Below are 23,844 nucleotides of genomic sequence, written 5' to 3'. Positions count from 1 at the left end.
ATCAGTCTGCCTCCAAAGTCAGGATACCATCATGGTAAAGGGTGAAATGGGGGCAGAGTGTCAATTTTGATTGACTGGGTCAGAAGAGAGTTATGAATATTTTTTTCCTTGAATCACCTCCAGAGAAGAGCATAGCTACAGGAGCTGTCTCAGCAAATGCAGAGAGAGAGAACCTACGGCACAGGGGCAGGTACAGGTCTTGAAACCCGTGGAGACATGTTTGTGACCACTTCAGTGACCTCAGTGATTGCACTAAGAACATTTTGATGTTTTTAGACATGCAGGAGAATGTCAATTTTAACCTCATCACCATTTTCCTCTGACATTTACCATGTAACTTTGGAAAAGTTCTTCAGTCCCCCTAAGCCTCAAACCTCAGTTCCCACATTTGTATCCAGGTGATAATACTAGTACCAAGCTCTTAACCTTGGGTGAGTGTTAAATGAACTAATATATGTAGGATGCTTAGAAGAGTACCTGGCACATAGTGTGAACTCAAGAAATATCCTTATTTAGGAATGCAGAACAAATTCCTAACGGTCCCCCTATTGCAGTATATTTTTCTCATAGGAGAGCCACTGGGAATGCTATGGCAGGATGAGGGTCTTAGTGATGTTGGCTGACTTACATATACCTTGAATGGAGAAGAATGAAGGATTGATGAGTTGCTGCGCTTGCAAAGCATAGCACTAAGTTCACTTTAATTGAAGGCTATTTAGGGGTACTTAAAGCTAGATGGACTTTCAGATTTATTCAAAAATATTGCTAATATTCCTCTTCTGTTTCTTTTGAGACCTATATATATTCAGAAACACAGGACAGGTGGTGTTAAACTGGGAGTGGGGTAAATGCTCACAAATTTATAGGGATTTATTTAAAGTAAGTGTTCTTAGCCTGGGACCATGGAATTCTAGAGCAGAGCTGTCCAATACAACTTTCTGCAGTGATGTCTATTGAGCACTGGAAATTTAGCAACTATGACTAAGAAACTAAATTTTTATTTTTTAGCTAAACTTAAAGTGTCACATGGCTACCATATTGGACAGCACAGTTCTAGAGGGTCCATGGATGAGCTTTTGAAACTGGATGTGGAATTGGATGTGTATGTGTATTTTTCTAGGAACTGAGTCTGTAGCTTTCATCAGATTCTCAAATCTACCCAAAAGATTACTAATTTGTGCTTTTTAGGGCTTTGATGAAACTTAAGTTAGTTAAGGGTGGTAAATATGCCCTCTTGTAACCACTGTTGTTTCTTCTTTCTCATTTTTTCCTATCTTCAGCTGTAGGTACCTCCCCCAACCCCTGACGATTTCAGAGAGAAACAAATTACAATCTAAGTTCAGGCCGCAGATAAACTGTACACTGCTGCTGGAAAGGGGCGATGGCTGTGGCCCTGGGTTGTGCAATCCAGGCCTCCTTGAATCAGGGCTCTGTGTTTCAAGAGTATGATACTGATTGTGAAGTCTTCCGTCAGCGCTTCAGGCAGTTCCAGTACAGAGAAGCAGCCGGACCACATGAGGCTTTCAACAAACTCTGGGAGCTTTGCTGTCAGTGGCTGAAGCCAAAGGTGCGCTCTAAGGAACAAATCCTGGAGCTGCTGGTATTGGAGCAATTCCTAACCATCCTGCCCACGGAGATAGAGACCTGGGTGAGGGAACACTGCCCAGAGAATAGAGAAAGAGTTGTGTCACTGATAGAAGACTTACAGAGAGAACTTGAGATACCAGAGCAACAGGTAAGATAAGAGTTCAGGATCTTTGTATTTAACCCAGAGGAAATAGCCAAGGCAGCTAGGACTAGACCAGACATTTTGTCTCTGTGTGGTTCCCCAGCCCTAGGATTTCCCCACAGTCCCTTTCATTTTTCCCCTCTGCTGGAAACAGCACATGGGTCAGTTGCTTCTATTCCTGTCAGACGCAATTCCCCTTTTATAACAGATAGTGTATAATGTCCCTGGTACTATTCTTAAATGAAATTGAAAGATAACATAACCTACCTGCATGCATCAAACGAAAGCATCAATATATTGCTCTATGGCTCACAGGCCTAATCTGGCCATGGCCTGTTTTTGTATACCTTGTGAGCTTATAGTGGTTTTTACCTTGTTAAAGGGTTGTTTTTAAAAAGAGAGGAAGAAGGAGAACTAAAAATGAATGTGGCCCACAAAGCCAAAAATATTTATTATTGGCTCTTTACAGAAAAAGTTTGCCAACTCTGAGTCAAGTACAGTCTAGGAGAGATATAAAGGAAAAGGAACATAGTTTGTTATAAACTAATATGCATTTCTGCATATACATGTTTGGACTTGACTAAATATCATGAAATTGTCAGATGCCTGCATCTTTGCTCAGAATCACTATGATGTGGCAGCCAGAAATTCAGACTGATCAAGTGCTGATCACAGACAACTCACGTACTGTGAGCAGTGTTGCTGCTTGTCATGTGATTTTCCAAAATGATATACGAGTCTTGGTAAATTTGGACAGTAAGTATTACAGTTGTCATTTGATTTTCCCAGTAGTGCATTCCTAGGAAATTCAAGTCATGCTAAAATATGCAAAAACATTTTGTATTTATCTCTTGTACCCCCATAATATTCTGAAATAAAAAAACAAAAATCACACCCCAGATTAAAAAAAAAAAACATTTTGTATTTATCTGACGAAAAGGGTAGGATTCTTGACAGGTTCATTTTAACTCCATAAATACTTGAGGGGGACATTCCACAGTAGGGATCTGGAACAATTCTGCATTGTGAAGTGTGGCCCACTAAATTCTGATAGCTACCACCTGCCAGCATATCCAAAACTCTGGGTGGGGGTGGTGGCACTGCCCACGGTTCAGAACCACCACATGAAACCTCTGCTTGGGGAGTGCCATGGCTGAGCAGAAGGCAGTGTCTCTAGGGGAAAGGAGCAGGAGCTTCTGGATGGGCATCAGGGCAGTCCGATCTTGTGTGTGGGGGTGCCCTGCAGGAGCTTTTAGCTTCAGGACAGGTAGCTGGCCTGAACGGGAGTCTTCCAAAGTTTCCTGCCTCCCTAGAGACCATGGGTTGGTGATTTCTCTTCCTTTCTCTATCTTCTTGCTTTTCTTTACTATATAAGATCTTATCTTTGTATGGTCTAGATGTGTCCTGCCTAGTAGCTACTAGCCATGTGTGTGGCTTTTGAGCACTTGAAATGTGGCCAGTGCAAATTGAGATTTAGTGTAAGTGTGAAACACACACTACATGCAGAAGACTTGATGTGAAAAAAAAGCAGGTGAACTATCTCACTAATAATTATTTATATTGATTACACATTGAAATTCTGATAGCTTGCATTGGATTAAGTAATACATACTATTAAGATTGACCTTTTTAAATTTTATTCATAGGGGCACTAGAAAATTTAAAATTACATGCATGGTTGTTTTTACAGTTCTACTGGATAGTGCTGGTCTAGACTTTAGAGTGATGAGTTCTGGTATTTCCTTCAGGTTGATATGCATGACATGCTCTTGGAAGAACTGGCACCAGTGGGAACAGCACACATACCACCAAACATGCACCTGGAGTCATCTGCACTCCAGGTAATGGGACCAGCCCAAGAGACCCCAGTGGCAGAGACGTGGATCCCACAGGCAGGGCCACAGGAGCTGAACTATGGTGCTGCTGGGGAATGCCAGCCCTTTCTGGACCCTGGTAAGGCAAGGGTTTTCTTTCCTTTCTTTTGTTTCTGTTTTGAGCGCTCAAGGGTTGGGGTTGGGTTAGAAGCATCGATTACGCAATGGAAATGGACTACTCAGATAAAGAGGAAGGGGAGGAAATCTCTCTGGGAATGGCAGGAAACAAAGCACTTTGGATAGAATAGGATTAGGAACCCCTTAAACTAATGATCCTTCTCAGGAAGCTTTTGACTGATCATGTTACATAGGAAAACCGTAGGTGTTTGTATACTCAGGATTAGGGCTGATTTTTCCTGGTAAAATTTAATCAGTGGGATCTGTGATGTTATGGGTCCAGAGGGCACTTTTGTGTCCTCTTCAGTTGCTTTTATGGCATAAGAGCCTCATTCAAACTTGATACTTTAGTAATATATTCTCTTCACCTCCTTTAAGAGAGTTTATTTTTTTCCACCATGTAAAGGAAATATCTACTTCATTAAATCAAAACCTAGTATGGTGTTTTTCAAAGTGTAGTAAGCAGACCATCTGCAGCAGGAATGCCTGGGCTGCATATTTAACAAGCTCTCCAGGTGAGTGCTAGACACACTAAAGTTTGAGTATCACTGGCCCAGATACCACAGGGGTTAGTTATAGAAGGAGAAAGTCCAAGTGGAGAAAGGCAGCAGGACCACATAGCCCCAGGGCCCCTGTGTTTTATTCTCCCTTAGGGTTTTCCAGTGCTCCCTGCCCCAACCCCCACCATTAGATCATTGGCCTAAGAGTGTCCAGAAACCTCTCCTCTGACTCACTCAGGTACAGTTTCAACATGTTGGCACTTTGAAGAGACTATTAATTATTGAGGCCATAAAAGAGACATAAGAAATGAAAATAAGTCGAGAACTGTCCAAGTTATAAAATATAAATTTTTGATCCATCAATAACTAATATAGTACAAAGACTTAGCAACTATGTTTCTTTTCACATCTTAGAATTTATTCATTCAGCCAATATATACGAGTACCTATGAAGAGCCAGGAACTGTGCCAGCCCCTGGGGATTCAGTAGCACATGAGACAGAAAGGTAGCCCTGGCCATCCTGGCGCTTACAGTCTGGTGGATTATTCAGATTATGTCATTGTATCCTGTATCTCTGTGGTCCCCAACCCCTGGGCTGTGGACCGGTATTGGTCCATGGCCTGTTAGAAACCAGGCCACGCAGCAGGAGGTGAGCGGTGGGCTAGCAAGCAAAGCTTCATCTGTATTTACGGCTGCTCCCCATCGCTCGCCATCCCTCTATCCCCAACCCCCATAGTCCTTGGAAAAATTGTCTTCCATGAAACCAGTACCTGGTGCCAAAAAGATTGGGGACTGCTGTTGTATGTGATGAAAATGGGATTATAAACGGTGTGTTGGAGGGAGTAGGATGCTAGGGGAGCATAGAGGAGGGCCACCTAACCAGCCTTTGGCTGAGAGGGAAGACATCAGGAGGAAGGGGGATCTGAATTGAAACCTACAGGGTGAATTGAAGTGGGCCTGTGGAGTGGTGCAGGTGGGGAGAGCAGAGGGCTGGGGGCAGAAGAGACAGCATTTGCAAAGGCCAGGAGGGAGAGAGAAGACCTCTTGCCACAGTGCAAGGGGTGGAGAGGAGCAGAGGGGTGGGAGTGGCAATAGTAGAGGCTGGAGAGAGAAGGAGGGTCCTGGGTCATGAGGAACTTTCAGCCTCATGGAGAAGTCACACTTGATTATCAGGGCAGTGGGGAACCAGTCAAGGTTCCGGAGTATCAGAATGATACACACAGATTTACATTTTAGGAGATCACTGTGGCTACTCTAGGAGTGGGTGTGACTGGAAGCAGGGACACCATTTGGTAGGTTGTTGCCGTCATCCAGGTGAGAGAGGTAGATGTTCTAAAGCAGGGGCATATTGGTGATGATGAAGTGAAAAGAAATGATTCAGAAGATACTTAGCAGGTGTGAAACATAGGGCTTGGTGATTGGGTGTCAGCGTGATGGAGAAGAAAGGGTTAAGGATGGAATCCAGGTTTCTGGCCATTGAACTAGGTAGATGGTAATGTTATTCACTGACATGGAGAACATAAGATGAGGATCAGATTTGGTGGGTCAAGGTGAGTTTAGATTTGAACATGTGGAGTTTGAAGTGTTTATAGGTCTCCAGCATATTTTTAAATAAAGGTGACAAAGAGGAAAAACCCACAAGTACATGTTTACATATTGTGATCAACACAGAACTATATGATATTGTCAGGTTCCAATATCTTTACATTACCTACATTTCATACTCTGTTAAGAAATTCTAAAAAAAAATCTATATTTATGTATATGTGCCTGGAACAAGTGGTAAAACTTAGCTATTAATATTTTAATTTCAATATTTCTGCATATGCATTCTGGTTCTCTATGTTAATTTGCTCCTTTTATCAACATTGCAGGTACAAAGATCACATAGTAGCAATATTAATCTTGGTGTTAATATTTTTCTAAATCACATGGAAATTAAATGTATTTAACAAAGGATAGATAGAATTAATTAATTAATCAAGTAAAAATTATAAATTTAGAGGAGAGGAAATTATCTTGTTCTCATCACTGCTTTAGGTGATATAATATGCTTTGCAAAACGATGCAAGCTTATTGCTCCATTATTTAAAGGATACTTAAATGTTTACTGTTTTTTTAAAAGGAAAATATCATTGATGTATTATGTGAAGTATATTCTATTGTAGAGTGAGTGGAGAGCACAAAATGTCAGCTGAGTAGAGAAGAAATTTAAAAGTAATGTAAGAAGTCAATGGATTTTATATTAAAGTTTGAAAATATTTCCTGTCAGCAAAAAATTAGATTGTTGGGTATCTATGAATTGTGTATATGTATTTTTATTTAACAATATTTATTTAATATAACTGAAAACACACACATTTGTTGCAAAATAAAAAAGAACTTAAGTGAAAAATGCAAAGTGATCTAAGGAAGACATAAGCTTAAAAATATCCCTAGTTGAATTCATGCCAGACACTCTAGATGCTAGAGCTAGGCAATAATATTATAATGTCTGGAGTCAAAAAGAAAGAGACAAGGAGGCACTGGTGCTAAAAATATAAAATATATTGTGCTTATCTTTGAAAATGTGAAGTTCAAAATTAGTATACCAAAATTAGAACATATTTTCAATTGTTAAAGCTTTGGAGTTTTCATTTCAGTTGATGAGGTTTCACTTGGAATGTATGTGAAATGTCAAAGATCACATCTTTTTGGTGATGAGGCTATGAGAAAGATGAAAATTTAAAGTAAAATATAGGGTAAACGAATGCTATCTAGAAAGCATCAGAAAATTCTTGTAACTTAAATTTCTTCAGATTATCCTATTACACCAAATAATTTACCATAAACTAATATCTAACCCCCCTATAATAGTGATATTTCTTGGCATAGTAGAGCCCTTATGGCACAGTCTTTGCTAATGGGGCTTAATAAAGCCATTCCTGAATATAGGATGAGGGGAACATTCATCAGTGAAGCACCTTCTTTGTTAACTAACCTCCAGTTGATTTTCCCTTCTTTGTGTTGGATAGCTATTGCTGCATAATAAATTACCCCCAAAACTTAGCTGCTTAAAGGAAAAAGTATTTATCATTTCACAGTTTCTGAGAGTCAGGAATTGGGGAGGGGTTTACTAGATGTCTATGGCTCAGAGTCTCTCTTGGAGTTGCTGTCAAGAGGTCAGCAGTGGCTGGCAGGAAGCCTCAGTTCCTTAGCAACGGAACTTCTCCATAGGCTACCTAAGTGTCCTCATGACACCAGGCTTCCACCACAGCAAAGGATCTACGAGAAAGCAAGGAGCATGACACAATGTCTTTGATAACCTAGTCACACACCACCACTTCTACCATTCATGAGAATAGAGTCACTAAGTCCATCGCACACTTAAGGGAAGGAAGATAAAGTTCCACCTCTCAAAGGGAAGAATATCAAAGAATTTTGGAGCATATTTTAAAACAAATATGTACCCCATGCTTCTCTGGACCTACTGGCCTTTTACTTTTTACTTCAGTTTTTTAGATGAAAAACTAATCTCTTTTTGTTCATTTTCATCAGTGAATTTTTCTTAAGTAAATTCTTCACTTAATTTGGTCAAATAGAATATACCCATGATGGATCTCTTGGCTGTAGCCAGGAGATGAGTTTAACATCCTGGGCAACATGAATTGTCACTGGAAAACCAATGTTCTGGACTATAGTCTCAAAAACAGAAGACATAATTAAATTTAAGGTTACAGGCTTTGTTTTCTATCTTTGTAGGGCCCTTCATTTTTTTCTCTCTTTCATTTTTAGTTGACATGTAATAATTGTACATATTTATGGGATACAGAGGGATATTTCGGTATGTATATACACTGTGTAATGATCAAATCAGGGTAACTAGCATATCTATCACCTCAAAATGTATCATTTCTTTGCATATCTTACTCACGTGGGAGCTAAAAAAAATTGGAGCTCTTAGAAGTAGAGTTTAGGTCTTGTCTTTTTTTACCAATTGACCAATAGTTGATGTTTCTTCTGTTACTGCAAAACCACTCATCCAGTGGTAATAGTAGCCTTGCCGACAGCTTACAATGAGAATAAAGAGCCGCCTAACAGAAGTAGGCATTAGGGTCTGCTTTCTTACTGCCATTTGACATTGACCCAGAAGCCACAGAGGCAAGCTAAAAAACATGCCATGAGCACATGTATATGCAGGTGTTGATAGGATAAATTTCTAGAAGTAGGATCAGTTAGTTAATGTGCATTTAAAATGTTAATAGATAGTGTCAAATTGTCCTTCAAAATTATTGTACCAATTATTCTCCCATCACAACATATGAGTGCCAACTTCTGCTCACCTTCACTTAGCTTTGCTGTGTAAGAGCCGTAGCTGTTCTTACCATGTTAGCAGACAGAAATAGGACTAACATCTGTGGAAACCTTTTTAAATAAGTGTTCATTTCATTCAGCATTAGTAGTGATATTTTATTCAATACATAAGAGTGAAGGATGGGAACCGAGGTCTGAAAGGAGGGAGATGGATCAAAGGTGAATGGGAAGTGTCTTGCTGTCTCAGGGGTGGTGGAGGGTGAGGGGAGAAAATCCATGTATAAGTGGATCCACACAGTTCAAACCTATGTTGTTTAAGGGTCAACTGTATATTCTATATAAAAGTCCCCTATTGGATATATGATTTGCAAATATTTTGTCCCATTCTGTAAGCTGTCTTTTCATTTTCATAGTGTTCTTTGCAACACAAAGGACTTTTCTTAATTTCAAAGAAGTCAAATTTAACTGTTTTGTGTTTTATTGTTTGTGCTTTTGATGTCATATGTAAGAAACTGATTGCCTAATCCAAGGTCACAAAAATTTACTCCTATGTTTTCATCTAAGAGTTTTATAGGCCGGGCGCGGTGGCTCACGCCTGTAATCCTAGCACTCTGGGAGGCCGAGGCGGGTGGATCGCTCAAGGTCAGGAGTTCGAGACCAGCCTGAGCAAGAGCGAGACCCCGTCTCTACTAAAAATAGAAAGAAATTATATGGACAATTAAAATATATATATACAAAAAATTAGCTGGGCATGGTGGCGCATGCCTGTAGTCCCAGCTACTCGGGAGGCTGAGGCAGTAGGATCGCTTGAGCCCAGGAGTTTGAGGTTGCTGTGAGCTAGACTGACGCCACGGCACTCACTCTAGCCCGGGCAACAGAGTGAGACTCTGTCTCAAAAAAAAAAAAAAAAAGAGTTTTATAGTTTTAATTCTTACATTTAAGACTTTGATCCATTTTCAATTAATTTTAATAGGGTGTGAGGTAGGGGTCCAAATAATACTTTTTTCTCATATGGACATCCAGGTGTTCAGCATGATTTGTTGAAAAGGCTATTCTTTTCACATTTAATGTCCTTGAGACCCTTGTCAAAAACCAGTTGACCACAGGTATATGCATTTATTGCTGGACTTTGATTTCTATTCCATTGATCTATATGTGTGTTCTTATGGAAGTACCACACTATCCTGATTGTCATTGCTTTGTAGAAAGTTTTGAAATCTGAAAGTGTGAGAGCCCCAACTTTGTTCTTATTTTTCAAGATTGCTATATATAAGATTCACGGTTGACAGTTTTCATTTCTCTTTGAGCACTTTGAATATGTTGTTCCACTGCCTTCTCTCTACTCCATTGTTTCTGATGAGAACTCAGTTTTAATCTTATAAGAACTCACTTATAAGTGATGAGTCGTTTTTCTCTTGCTGTCTTTCAAGGCTTTATACTTTTATGTGGCTTTTAGAGTCTTTACTATGATATGTCTATGAATTTCTTGTGCTTATTTTACTTGGAATTCATTGAGCTTCCTAAGTGTGTAGCTTAATGTTTTTAAAAATATATTTGGAGAGTTTTGGCCATTATTTCTTTAAATATTTGTTCTTCTGCCCTGCAAAAACAACTGTCATTCCTGGGTAATGTTGTTAAGCAATATTAATCTGATATTCCTCCTCCTGGGGTGCACTGCTTAACACTGCTTAACTTTGCTGGGTGGAATAGATTTTACTAAAATTATCCAATCATTTACTAAACAACAAGAAAAAAAACCAAGCAAATAACAATAAAAAGCCCTTGGGAGGATGACATAGAGTTGCTACAATTTATTATCTAAAATGTTGAGTTTCTAACAAAACTTTATGAGACATACATGTGAACAGGAAAGTATGATCCATAAATTGGAAAAAAAAAAACAGGCAACAGAATCTGCTTATGAGAGTGACTAGATATCAGATTTAACAAAGACTTCAAAGTAGCCACTATGAATATGTTCCAAGAACTAGAGAAAGCCATGATTAAAGAAGTCAAGGAAGTTATGATGACAATATCACATTAAGTAGAGAATATCAATAAAGAGATGGAAATTACAAAAAAAAATCAAATGGAAATTGTGGAGTGGAAAGCATAATAATGGAAATGAAAAAGTCACAGGAGTGGTTCACCAGTAGATTTGAGCTGTCAAAAGAAAGAATTAGTGAACTTGAAGCCAGATCAATAGAGATTATGCTATCAGAAGAACAGAGGGGAAAAAAATGAATGGAGCCTCAGAGAAAAGTGGGGCACCAATAAGTACACCAACATGCATATAATGAGATTCCTAAAAGATGTCTGATAGGGAGCTGAGGGGAGAGAGTATCCTGGGCTCTTGGCCCTGTCAGTATGCAGAAGAGGTGGGAAAGGGGATAAAGGGAACAGTTTGGATTCAACTACTTCAAACTCTCGCTGTTCTTACTGAATTTTAGTAGATTTTATGTAGATGTTTCTTTGTTTGCTGTATGCCCTTGGGACTATTTCAAGAGACTTTGCTTGGTTTTTCATTTTTTACAAATTCTTACCAGTTTGATTGAGAAGTGGGTCTGCAGAGATCTTCATGGTATTATGCTGGAAGTATTCCTCCCTACATCTAGATTTTAAATCACTATTTTACACTTAAGCCTTTGATACTCTGCTTCTCCAAGTTTCAGTTTGCTCCCTCTTTAATTTCATGGCAGCTTTGATCCATGACCTCCAGTTTTATTTGACCTGTTCTGTATTGCCCTTTTATTTAACTCTTAGCTTTGAAATCTAAATAAAAACAAAATAGTGAATTTAAACAATATTTTATTTGAAATTCATATTTTATTTCTTGATCTTAAAAAGGAAATATAATTTTTTCATGAAAAATAAGGCATTTTAGTCCACTTCCTATGTCTTAATATAATGTTCTGAAATTTAAATTTTCCTTCAGACTATTACTAGTCAAACTAAATTCCTGATGTCATTTTCATAATGTTAATATTTAAACATCAGCCTATGTTTGGATCTCAAATCAATAATTTACAATCCACATTTCACTGAAGACCAGTAAACTTGGCCAGAGAGGAGGAAGGAGAGGAAGAGGCATAGAAAAGAGGACATAAGCCACAGTGGCTGTCAGTGAAGACAGGGGTGGTCAGACAGGGGAGGAGAGTGTGTGGTTAGAAACTTCATCTGGTTGTCCTTAGACTGACAGTTAAAAATACTGTTTGATAGTCATTTGGGCTAATTTTAAGAGAATCTACTTCTAGACTTCAACTGAAACAAACATAAAGACTGTTTTTGCCAGTTGCCAGCCCAGTTCAATTTCCTTTAATTTGAAAGTCTTAACTGAAATTATTCCAGTAAACAGTTTCATAACTCCTACTTTTACCTCTCTCTTCATTTGGCACTCAATAGCAGTGCTCAGACTTTATGAAGAAATTTGCCAAAATGTTATGAAGATTTACTTCATATTTTAGCTCTAACCTAAATAAATCTATTATCAAAATAGATGCAGAAGTGATTTAGTGCATTGATTTCAGCACACAGTTGATTCACTCACCTTCCAAAGATTAGAGGAGAATAGCCTTGAATTGAGCAATTTGTTCTTATCTTTTTTTTTTTTTTTTTAAAAAGCCTCTTGTAAGAGACTCTGGGTGAAATAATAGTAATTGAGAAGAAAGTACATATGAAGAGGCCACATGTCCAAGAAATCAGCCTTAATTTTGGGAAAACTTTTGATGAGCCAAACTGTCATGCTTCCCATCTTTCTTATGGCCAGGATATCCATTACCAAAGCTTGACGTGAACTTCCCATTGGAGCATAGAGAAGAGCCATGGGTGAAGGAATTACAAGAGTCCAAAGAAATGAAACAATTACTTGATTCCAAGATAGGTAAGTAATTGTTCATTGATATACTAGGGAAGAAAGAAAAGAAAAATTCAACCTTAATCAGGGTAAAGGGTTTGGAATTCTATTTAGGAATTCCTGTATTCCTACTAGTGGTTTAATATAACTGTTCGTTTTCCCTCACTTTGCTTTCTCTGTGGAACACAATGATATCTGCAATTTCTATTTCTTCTCTCAGGTTTTGAGATCGGGATAGAAAATGAAGAAGATCCTTCAAAACAGAAAAAACTGGAGAATATGTATCCATTTATTGTAACTGTAGAGGGGAATGCTCTCGACGGTCCCATTTTGCAAAAAGACTATGTACAGTTAGAAAACCAATGGGAACCTACCCCAGAGGATTTACAGACAGATTTAACAAAACTTGTAGAGCATCAGAATCCCCCTCTAGGAGAGACACCTGAGAGCTCCAATGTGGAAGAACCTCTCAACCCTAGACCCCATAAGAAAAAGAGTCCAGGAGAGAAACCTCACCAATGCCCTCAGTGTGGAAAATGTTTTGCTCGGAAGTCACAACTTACAGGGCACCAGATAATTCATTCAGGAGAGGAACCTCACAAATGTCCTGAATGTGGGAAAAGATTCCTTCGTAGTTCAGACCTTTATAGACACCAACGACTTCATACAGGGGAGAGACCTTATGAATGCACTGTATGTAAAAAGCGATTTACTCGGCGGTCACACCTCATTGGGCACCAGCGAACACATTCTGAAGAAGAAACATATAAATGCCTTGAGTGTGGGAAAAGTTTTTGTCATGGATCAAGTCTTAAAAGACATCTGAAAACTCATACAGGTGAAAAACCTCATAGATGTCATAATTGTGGGAAAAGTTTTAGTCGACTGACAGCTCTTACTTTGCACCAGAGAACGCATACTGAAGAGAGACCTTTAAAATGTAATTATTGTGGGAAAAGCTTTAGACAGAGACCAAGCCTAGTTATTCATTTAAGAATCCATACAGGGGAGAAGCCGTACAAGTGTACTCATTGTTCTAAAAGCTTCAGACAGAGAGCAGGCCTTATTATGCACCAAGTCACTCACTTTAAAGGATTGCTTTAAGAATTGCTAAGCGAAGCAGGACCTACAGAAATTGACACAAACTCAAAAATGTCTTAACCTGCAGCAGCCAGTTTGTCTTGGAAGCTTTTGTTTAAGCTTATGAGAATAGTTTTTTTTTCTTTTTTTGCTATTTTTAAAACCTGTCTTCCAGGGCATATAAGTTCTATAGTATCTACCTACTCTTGCAGCTTTCCTAGATTTGATTTATTCTGTCTGCACAACTCTTATTTTTTTATTACAATGAAAAATTTTGTGTTCCAACGCAACCATATCATAGGTATAAGCATAAAGCATGTAAATAATGACAATCCTTTCAGGAGTAAGGTCAATATAATGGATAATCCTGTCTATATGACATGGCTATTATAGCAGTACCATAATTATTCTGAAGTCATTATTAAAGATGATTATATTCATTCAAAACTTTAGATGTGCCCCACGTGGCAAAGAGACAGTAAATTTTATCAAATAATATAAATGTGTCAGGAACAAAATGATGAAGGAGATGTCATTTGCCTGGTAAGAACTGGGTTATTTCTTTTTTTTTTTTTTTTTTTTTTTTTTTTGTTGAGACAGAGTCTCACTTTGTTGCCCAGGCTAGAGTGAGTGCCGTGGCGTCAGCTTAGCTCACAGCAACCTCAAACTCCTGGGCTCAAGCGATCCTACTGCCTCAGCCTCCCGAGTAGCTGGGACTACAGGCATGCGCCACTATGCCCGGCTAATTTTTTCTGTATAGATTTTTAGGTGTCCATATAATGTCTTTCTATTTTTAGTAGAGACGGGGTCTCGCTCAGGCTGGTCTCGAACTCCTGACCTTGAGCAATCCACCCGCCTCGGCCTCCCAGAGTGCTAGGATTACAGGCGTGAGCCACCGCGCCCGGCCAGAACTGGGTTATTTCTATTGAAATTTTTTATGATTAAAGAAATTAAGATTTTAACCCTTACTTATGAATTTTACTAGTCTGCTTAGTTGGTAATCTCTGGTAATGCTACTTAAAGCAGATTATTAATTTGGTAATTTACTTTGTTCACAGAGTAAGTAAGCTCTATGTCTAGAAGAATCTACTTGGCAGTTGAAGTTGTATAAGTATTAATAGAATCTAATTTTATGTAGATTGAAAAACCAGTGTCCATTGCTTTTCACTCTCCTTTGGTATTCAGTCATATGTCTTTCAATGCTTTTAAATTTTACTCATTCTTTAATTCAGTGTCTCCCTAAGTATGTGTCATAGAACGCTTAGTGCTACAAGGCATTCTGCAAATAAGTTTGGGAATTGCTTCCTGTTTCTCCTTCCTAGATTCATAGTGCACATCAGCACATGAGAATCTCTGAAAGGTCCTCTAGTAAAGAGAGAAAAAGCACCTCTTTTGGCTCAATGTCTTCCAAACTTATTTGATCCCAGGACCTTTTCCATGTACAGCCAATAATAACCCACAGAACTAGTACTCTGTAGATATCCCTTGAAACACACTGCCTTAAACAAATATTTCTATAACTTTCACTATAGTCCTGTTGCTCCCAAGCCTAGTTATTTCCAGTTGTTTTAAGGGTGTTATGAAAAATTCTTTAAACATATATATCTTTTATATAATACACATACACATGCACACACACATATACACATATCATTTGAAGGAGGTGAGGGTCACTAATTCAGATAATTTATAGGTTACCCAGTGATTCTCAACTTCTTTAAATTTTACTTATAATCACACACGTGCACACACACACATGTTGCTACTTATATAAATACTCTCATATAATTATAGTAACAACTCAAATTTCTGTAGCAAAGGAAAAATTCTCATTGTCAATTAAACCTGTTAACACGTGAAAATATTCATTGAGCCTAGTTCCTTGTTAAAAAATATAAGAAATAGGACATGCAAGCATTTTTCTTTTATGAAGTTATCCAGTCATCCTTTCCTTGAACTACAATTAGGGAAAGTATATCTCTTCTATTGCATTGAAGTTCTTGAAAGTGATACCCATATAAGTATTTTGGGACTGTCTAGTATGTGTCTAACTAGTCCTGTTCTAGGCTTAATGAAATCTAGTAAAGAAATATAATTCATGGGTCAGGGTCATAAAGAGTTTATAATATCTTTAGCTAAACAAGAGTTGGGAAACAAGTGGAGAGCAATGCAAGAGAGTTTGTAATTAAGTGCCAAATCATATTAAGTGCTAGACCCAGGATGTGTCTGTAATTCTTGTCATCCAGGTCCCTATATGATGCTGCTATAAGTCTGGGGTTAAAGTTGAGATCCCAGTAGCAATAAACATGTAATATGGGAGGAGTCTGAATGTAAAGATGAAAAATATCGAATGTAATGGCTTCTCTTTTCTCTCTTGTGGAATTGCATTCAAACCAGAACAGTGCCTTAGAATGGATGTGCCCAACTGCTCTGTATTTATACAATATTTTAATAAAGTGGAAATGTATATGCTCTTCCTGCTTCACTTGCATTAATTGTTTGAACAACTTAGAGCTGCTTCCCTAAACAGTGGCAACAAGCACGGCAATCGATTGCTGTCACCATCCCAAGTTGGCATCACTTTGCTCTCTGTAACCATGGCGCTGTGATTATGCATTCATTATCTTTAGCATTTACTACAGTCAATTTTAGCAAGTAGTGTTAGTTGCAATCTTAGTATGAGTACCATCCTCCCCTCCATCTATATCAAGCATGCATGACTAGATTTTTACAGGGTAGAGAGCATCTAGTATTCATCTCTTTGTTACAGTGCCCTATATATAATAAGCATTAATAAATAGTTGTGGCACTGAATCAAGAAACATGTGAAATAGTTCTTGGAAACACCTAAGATAGTTAGAACATTGCATGGGTATTCCTAATTATACTTCTGAGCATTTCAAAAAGATAAGAACAAAATATAATACCCACCTCCTAACTACTATGAAGGGTAAAAAACAGTACACGACCCATAAGTACTATGAAGATTAAATGAAATATATTTTGTTCAGACCTTACACAGTGTAAGCTTTCAATAAATATCCAGCATATTGTATTTTCATTCTTTGTAGTTTAATGATAAAAGCATTTAAAACCATGGATTTTTTTCCTAAGTATGGCTGTGGTCACATTCCATGATTTTTGTATATAATGTTCTTACTGATTATTTCAAAATTATTATTGTAATTTTCATTATAATTTCTCTTTGACCCAAGAGCTGTACAATGTTGCCATTTAATTTTTGGTTTTGCTACATTATGATTAGAAAATAAGTCATTCTATTTCTGCCCCTAAAGCTCATTTGGGTTTTTTTTAAAGACTTAAATTTGATAAAATTTGGTGAGCATCCTAAAGAGCCTAGAAAATAGGGTCCTATCTGTAGGGCACAAATTTAGAATACAGTCTTGGCCCTCTCAATTACTTTAATTTTTTTATGTTTATTCTTGGTGTTTGTGAAGGGGAAGTGACAGAGAGATTGGGTTGTACCCTACTCTTCCCCCCCTGCACTTTTGTACTCCCCCTTCCCTTGGTAAGAGGTTTTCGGGGGTGGAGCCATGTTATGTTCTATGGATGTTATATAGCAATTGTTAATAGCTGCCTGGGTACTGAGTCAGGCAGTAAAAACAGGAGACTAGAAGAGACCTAGCCTCTTCCAACCAGGCTGAGAATGCTCTTCCTAAGGATTCCATAGTTGTCTGACCTGAAAGCAGAGAGAATCTTCAGGGGGCACTGTGAGGTTTATGCAAACTATGAACCTTCTGAATCAGCAGGGATTGTTTTATAGTGTGCCAAGGATGTTGTATAGGCTAAAACCCAGGAAAGTAGGAAATACACACGGTAACCAGCCCCCAAGTGGCTCACCATCAGGTGGAAGAAGAGAGTTCTTATATTTTATCATCTTGTACCTGCAGTTACAATAGCATCCCCAAGAAAAAATCTTGGGCATCTCCAGGAAACTGTATCATCTTTATTCCCGAAACTTTCTCATTTCTACCCTACTGATATGGGCTGAATCTTTTCTTTTCTTTTTCTTTTTTTCTTTTTTTTTTTTTTTTTTTTGAGACAGAGTCTTGCTCTGTTGCCTGGGCTAGAGTGCCGTGGCGTCAGCCTAGCTCACAGCAACCTCAAATTCCTGAGCTCAAGTGATCCTCCTGCCTCAGCCTCCCAAGTAGCTGGGACTACAGGCATGTGCCACCACGCCCAGCAATTTTTTCTATTTTTTAGTAGAGACGGGGTCTCTCTCTTGCTCAGGCTGATCTTGAACTCCTGACCTCAAGCGATCCTCCTGCCTTGGCCACCCAGAGTGCTAGGATTACCGGTGTGAGCCACAGTGTCCAGCCTAATTATTTTCATAAATAACCAAAGCTTACACTTAAGCCTGGACCCAGCCCCCTGCTGCTTCTTTTCTAGTCCTCTGTAACAGATGTGGAATGAGTTGGGAAGAAAGCTCACCTCAGCTTCTCCTTGGCATTAATAATTAGTTTACTCAGCCCCCAATCCTGCAACTTGAACCACTGGGATAGGGATTGGTGATAGATCCCTACCTCCCCTGAGTGATGTATAGATTTGCTTCTACCTAGTTTTTTCCAACTTGCCTTGTCAGAAAGGACTTCTCAGAGGCCTAACAAGATCTAAGTTCACATTTTTTAAAGCATCCTAAGATAGTAAAATATTTCAAAAATGATGATATGCTTTAAATAAATATTTACATTTAATGAACACCCATATCACCTAATATAATACAAGAATATGAATGTATGAATTGCTGGAGATGACTTCAAAACTCTAAAATTTGAGGGTTTCCAGAAGATCGGACTGTACCTGTTGATCCTGGAAAAGGTCTGTTTACTCCTACTTTGAAATATATTCTATAGTAATTTTTTAGTCATCACTTCCCAACTAGGTTACCTTTGTATGAAAGTGGGAAGGTAGAGGGTGAACAGTGAAGAATTAGAGGCCCCTCACCTGAGCCTGGAGTGGAAGGAAACACTTGCACTGCCTCATCTCCTGAGATAGTACAGTTCATCCTGGGCACAGTGGAGTCCCTCTTCCTAAGATGTTACTTGCAGGGTGCTCTACCCTCTATACACACCAAGGGAAGAGGGAAGACAGAAGGAAGCCTGCAATTCTTAACTGAATTCCTCCACTTTCAAGCTGAGCAATGGATGACCTTGGCAAAATCTCCAAGTCTTTACTTCTTCACCTGTTGTGGCAGTTTTAAAGCATGCCTCCAAATTATTTGCCTGTCTTCCTATCAAGAGATAGAGTCTATGTCCCCTGGCCTTGAATCTAGGCAGGACTAGGACTAATACTAAAGGCATACAGCAAAAGTGATACTGTGTTGCTTGTAAGGTGAGGTCATAAAAGACTTTGCAGTTTCCTTCTTGTTCACTAGGAGCACTTGTTCTTGGATCCCATGTAAGGAGTCTGACTATTTTGAGACTACCAACGTGGAGAGGCCACATCTAGGCTCTCCGGTAGTTAGTCTTAACTCAGCCTGTCCTTCAGCCATCCCAGCCATCCCATTTTATCTTAGAAGTGAATCCTCCAGTTCCAGCAGTTCCAGCCCCATGCATTTGAGTCATCCCAGGCACAGCCCTACACATCCTGGATAGAGAAAAGCCATCCCCCCTTGTTCCCTGTCTGAATTCCTAACCCACAGAATTTGAGAGCATAATAACAAAGCTATTGTTTTACACTCTGGAACTTTGGAGTGGTTTGTTACACAGCAATAGATAGTGGTAATATCTTTAAAATGGATATAATGTCTGGCAAGACTCTGGCAAGATGAACAATGGGGAAAGAGACACTAAAGCCTTTAGAAAACAGACAGTGCCTTTGTTTCTTGTATAAAAACAAAATTAGGCTCTTAGCTAACCCCTGTGGACCCAGGTTCCAGGCTTTCTCCAGCACTGGGCCAGCCCCCACACACCTAAGACCCAGCCCCGCTTCCATAAACGTAGGCTTCAGGGTCTCCCCAGGCCAGGCCAGCCCCCACTGACCCAGGCTCCAGGCTTGCCCCCACATTCCCAAGAAGCAAGCTCACCCCTATAAACCCAGCCACCAGGCCTGCCCAGCTTCCCAGCACCAAGCTGATCCCCATGGACTCAGGATCAGGCCCATCCCTGTGAACCTAGGTATCAGGCCCACCCCAACGCCAGGCTGGCCCCTGTATACTCAGGTTCAAGACCAGCACCACCAGCAGGTTGGCCCTGATGGACCCAGACTTCTGGCCAGCTCCCTTGATTCAGATTTTAGGCCCAAAGCTGCATACCCAGACTACAAGCCTGTACCTGTGGATGATCACCAGGCCCACCTCGGTGGACTAAGGCTTCAGACCTACCCAAGTGGGCCCAGGCTTCAAGCTCACCCTTGTAGACCAAGGCATCATTCTGGCCCCTGTGTACCTAGGCACCAGGCCTCCCTGCCCACTTATAGGATATCAGCCCTCCCGAGGACTCGATCAGCAAGCCCATCCATGGATCCTATCAGACATGGTAGCTCATGTAGCTCATTACATACAAGGGAATTCCAAGAAGATTATTACCAGATTTCTCTACAGAAACTTTGCAGGCCAGGAGAGAGTGGGATGATATATTCAAAATGCTGAGAGAAAAAAACAGCTGTCAACCAAAAATACAGAATACTATACATGGCAAAGCTGTCCTTCAGAATGAAGGAGAGATAAAGTCTTTCCCAAACAAAAGCTGAGGGAGTTCATCACCGCTAGACCTGCCTTACAAGAAATGCTAAAGGGAATTCTTTATGTTGAAATGAAAGGATGCTAACTAACAACATAAAAACATATGAAAGAATAAAACTCACTGTAAAAGTAAGAATAGTCGAATTCAGAATATTGTAATGTTATAACAGTGGTGTGCAAATTAGTTTTAACTCTAGTATAACAGTCAAAGGAAAAAAATATTAAAAATAACTATAACTGCAATAATTTGTTAATGGATATACAATATAAAAGATTTAAATTGTGACAGGAATAATATAAAATATGGCAGAAGGAGAAGTAAAGTATGCAGTTGAAGTTACACTGTTATCACCTTAAAATGGAGTGTTATAAGATGCTTGATGTAAGCTTCATGGTAACCACAAAGAAAAAAACCTAGAGTAGGTACACAAAAGATAAAGAAAAAGGAATCAAAGCATACCAATTCCAAAAAAAAAATCACAAAGGAAGATTATAAGAGAGGAAAAAAGGAACAAACGAACTACAAAACAGAAAACACTTAAGAAAATTACAATAGTTAGTCTTTACCTACTAATAATATAAATGGATTAAATTCTCCAATCAAAGGCATGGAATGGCTAAATGGTTTAAAAAAATAAGACCCAACTATATGCTTCTTATAAGAGACTCACTTTAGCTTTAAGGACACCCATAGGCTGTAAGTGAAAGGGTGGGAAAAGATATTCCACGCAAATGGTAACCAAAAGAGACTGGGGTGGCTATACTTACATTGTTGAAAATAGACTTTAAGTCAAAAACTGTCACAAGAGACAAAGGCTATTTTATAATGTAATGATATGATGATAAAAGAGATCAAGAGGATATAAAAATTGTACATATATGCACATATATATATATATATATATATCCCATCATCAGAGCACTTATATGTTTAAAGAAAATATTGAAATAACTTAAAGGAGAAATAGACAGCAATACTAATAGTAGAGGGCTTCAATACCCAACTTTCAACTGTGGATTGATCATCCAGACAGAAAATTAAGAAGGAAACAGTAGACTTAAACTATACTTCAGACCAAATGGATCTAACAGACATATACAGAATATTCCATTCAACAGCAGCAAATACACATTCTTTTCAAGCTCACTTGGAACATTCTCCAGGATAGAGCATATATTTGGCCACAAAATAAATCTAAACAAATTTAACAAGATTGAAGACATATCAATTTTCTTTTCTGACCACAATGATATGAAACCAGAAATCAATAACAGGAGGATAAGTGGAAAATTCATAAATATGTAGAAATTGAACAACATATTCCTGAAACACCAATGTATCAAAGAAGATCTCAGAAGGAAAATCAAAACATATCAAAACAAAAATAGATAGACAACATAGCAAAACTTATGGGATGAAGCCAATGCAGTCCTAAGAGGAAAGTTTATAATGATAACCATCTATATTAAGAAAAAAGTAATCTCAAATAAACAACCTAATATTACACCTCAAGGAACAACAAAGAGGAGAGCAAACTAAGCCCAAAGTTAGAGGAAAGGAATAATAAAGGTAAGAGCACAAATAGATGAAATGGAGACTAGAAAAACAATAGGAAAGATTAGTGTAATTAAGAGATATTTACTTAGCTAAACAAAATTAAAAAACAAAACCAAGACAAAATGGAAAAACCTTTAGCTAGACTAATGAAAAAAGATGAGACTCAAGTAAATAAAATTATAAATGTAAGAGGAGACATTATAACTGATACCACAAAAATACAAAAGATCATAATATATGACTATGAGCAATTATATGTCGACATGTGTGATAGCCTAGAAGAAATGTATAAATTCCTAGAAACAGACAACGTAGGAATATTAAATCATGAAGAAATAGAAAATATGAACAGATGAATACTATGTTAAGAGATTGAATGAGTAATCAAAAATTTCAAACAAAGAAAAGCCAAGGACATGATGGCTTCACTGGTGAATTCTATCAAACCTTTAAAGAAATAATGCCAATACTTCTCAAACTGTTTCAAAAAACTAAAGTGGAGGTAATACTTCCAAACTCATTTTATGAGACCAGCATTACCGTGATAACAAAGCTGAATAAGAACACTACAAGGAAGGAAAATTATAGGCCAGGATCCCTGATGAACATAAATGCAAAATCCTCAGCAAAACATTAGCAAACCAAATTCAACAGCACATTAAAAAGGATCATATGCCATGATCAAGCAGGAATTACTCCTGGGGTACATGGGGAGGGCTCATATATGCTAATCAATAAATGTAATACAGTACATTAACATAATGAGGGATAAAAATCACATGATTATCTCAATAGATGCAGAAAAAGCATTTTACAAAATTCGACATACTTTCATGATAAAAATTGTCAAAAAATTAGGTAAAGAAGGAATGTGCCTCAACACACTAAAGGCCGTATATGATAATCCCACAGCTAATACCACACTCAATGATGAAAATCTGAAAGATTTTCCTCTAAGTTCAGGAACAAGAAAGACAAAGATGCCTGCACTCACTATTTCTGTTCCATATAGTACTAGAAGTACTATCCAGAGCAATTAATAAATTGATAAAAGAAACAAAAGGCATCCATATCAGAAAGGAAAAAGTAAAATTCTCTATGTTTGCAGATGACATGATCTTATATATAGAAAACCCTAAAGACTATACAAAAAAACCTGTTAGAACTAATCAATTCAATAAAGTTACAAGACACAAAATCAACATACAAAAATCAGTTGCATTTCTATACACTAACAATGAATTATCTGAAGGAGAAATCAAGCAAACAATTTCATTTATAATATCATAAAATAGGAATAAACTTAACTAAGGGAGTGAAAAATCTATACATTAAAAATTATAAAACATTGATAAGGAAAGAAATAAAAGAAAAAAATAAATGGACAAATATCAAGAGTTATAAGAATTATTATTGTTAAAATGTCCACACTACCCAAAGAGATCTACAGAGTCAAAATAATCCCTATCAAAATTCTAAAGACATTTTTTCACAGAAAGAGAAAAAAATCCTAAAATTTATATGGTGTCACAAATGACCCAAAATACTGAAAGGAATCTTGAGCAGAAAGAACAAAGCTAAAGGCATCACACTAGATGGGCTCAAAATCTACTAAAAAGGTATAATAATCAAAATGCCATGGTACTGGCACACACACGAAAAGACACACATACCAAGGGAACACAATAGAGAGCCCAGAAATACATCCTTGCATTTATAGTTAACTGATCATCAATAAAATTGTTAAGAAGGCACAATGGAAGAAAAGATAATCTCTTCAATAAACGATGTTGGGAAAACTGGATATTAGCATAAAAATGAAATTAGACCCTATCACACACCATATAAAAAATCAACTCAAAATGGATTAAAGACTTGAATTAAGACCTGAAACCATAAAACTTCTAGAAAAAAACATAGGGGGAAAACTTCTTGGCAAAAAATCAAATCCAAAGATTTTTTGCATATGATCCCAAATGCACAGGCAACAAAAATTAAAATAAACAAATGGGATTGTATTAAACTCAAAAGCTTCTACACAGCAAAGGAAACAATCAACAAAGTGAAGAGATAACCTATGGAAAGGGAGAAAATATTTGCAAACCATACATCTGTTAAAGGGTTAATATCCAAAAT

The 23,844-nt window shown here is 38.0% G+C and overlaps 1 protein-coding gene across 1 annotated transcript; it reads left to right on the top strand.

Moving 5' to 3' along the window:
- Nucleotides 1-1,381: 1,381 nt before the first annotated feature.
- On the top strand, nucleotides 1,382-13,471 carry LOC138378565 (zinc finger protein 449). Its single transcript, XM_069463893.1, has 4 exons — nucleotides 1,382-1,735; nucleotides 3,478-3,682; nucleotides 12,281-12,394; nucleotides 12,588-13,471. Exons 1-4 carry the CDS (start codon nucleotides 1,382-1,384, stop codon nucleotides 13,469-13,471), a joined length of 1,557 nt encoding a protein of 518 aa, XP_069319994.1.
- Nucleotides 13,472-23,844: the final 10,373 nt, after the last annotated feature.

Source organism: Eulemur rufifrons, chromosome 30 (assembly GCF_041146395.1).
Source record: "Eulemur rufifrons isolate Redbay chromosome 30, OSU_ERuf_1, whole genome shotgun sequence".
NCBI classification, from domain to species: Eukaryota; Metazoa; Chordata; class Mammalia; order Primates; family Lemuridae; genus Eulemur; species Eulemur rufifrons.
This window is presented reverse-complemented; position numbering and strand designations above follow the sequence as displayed.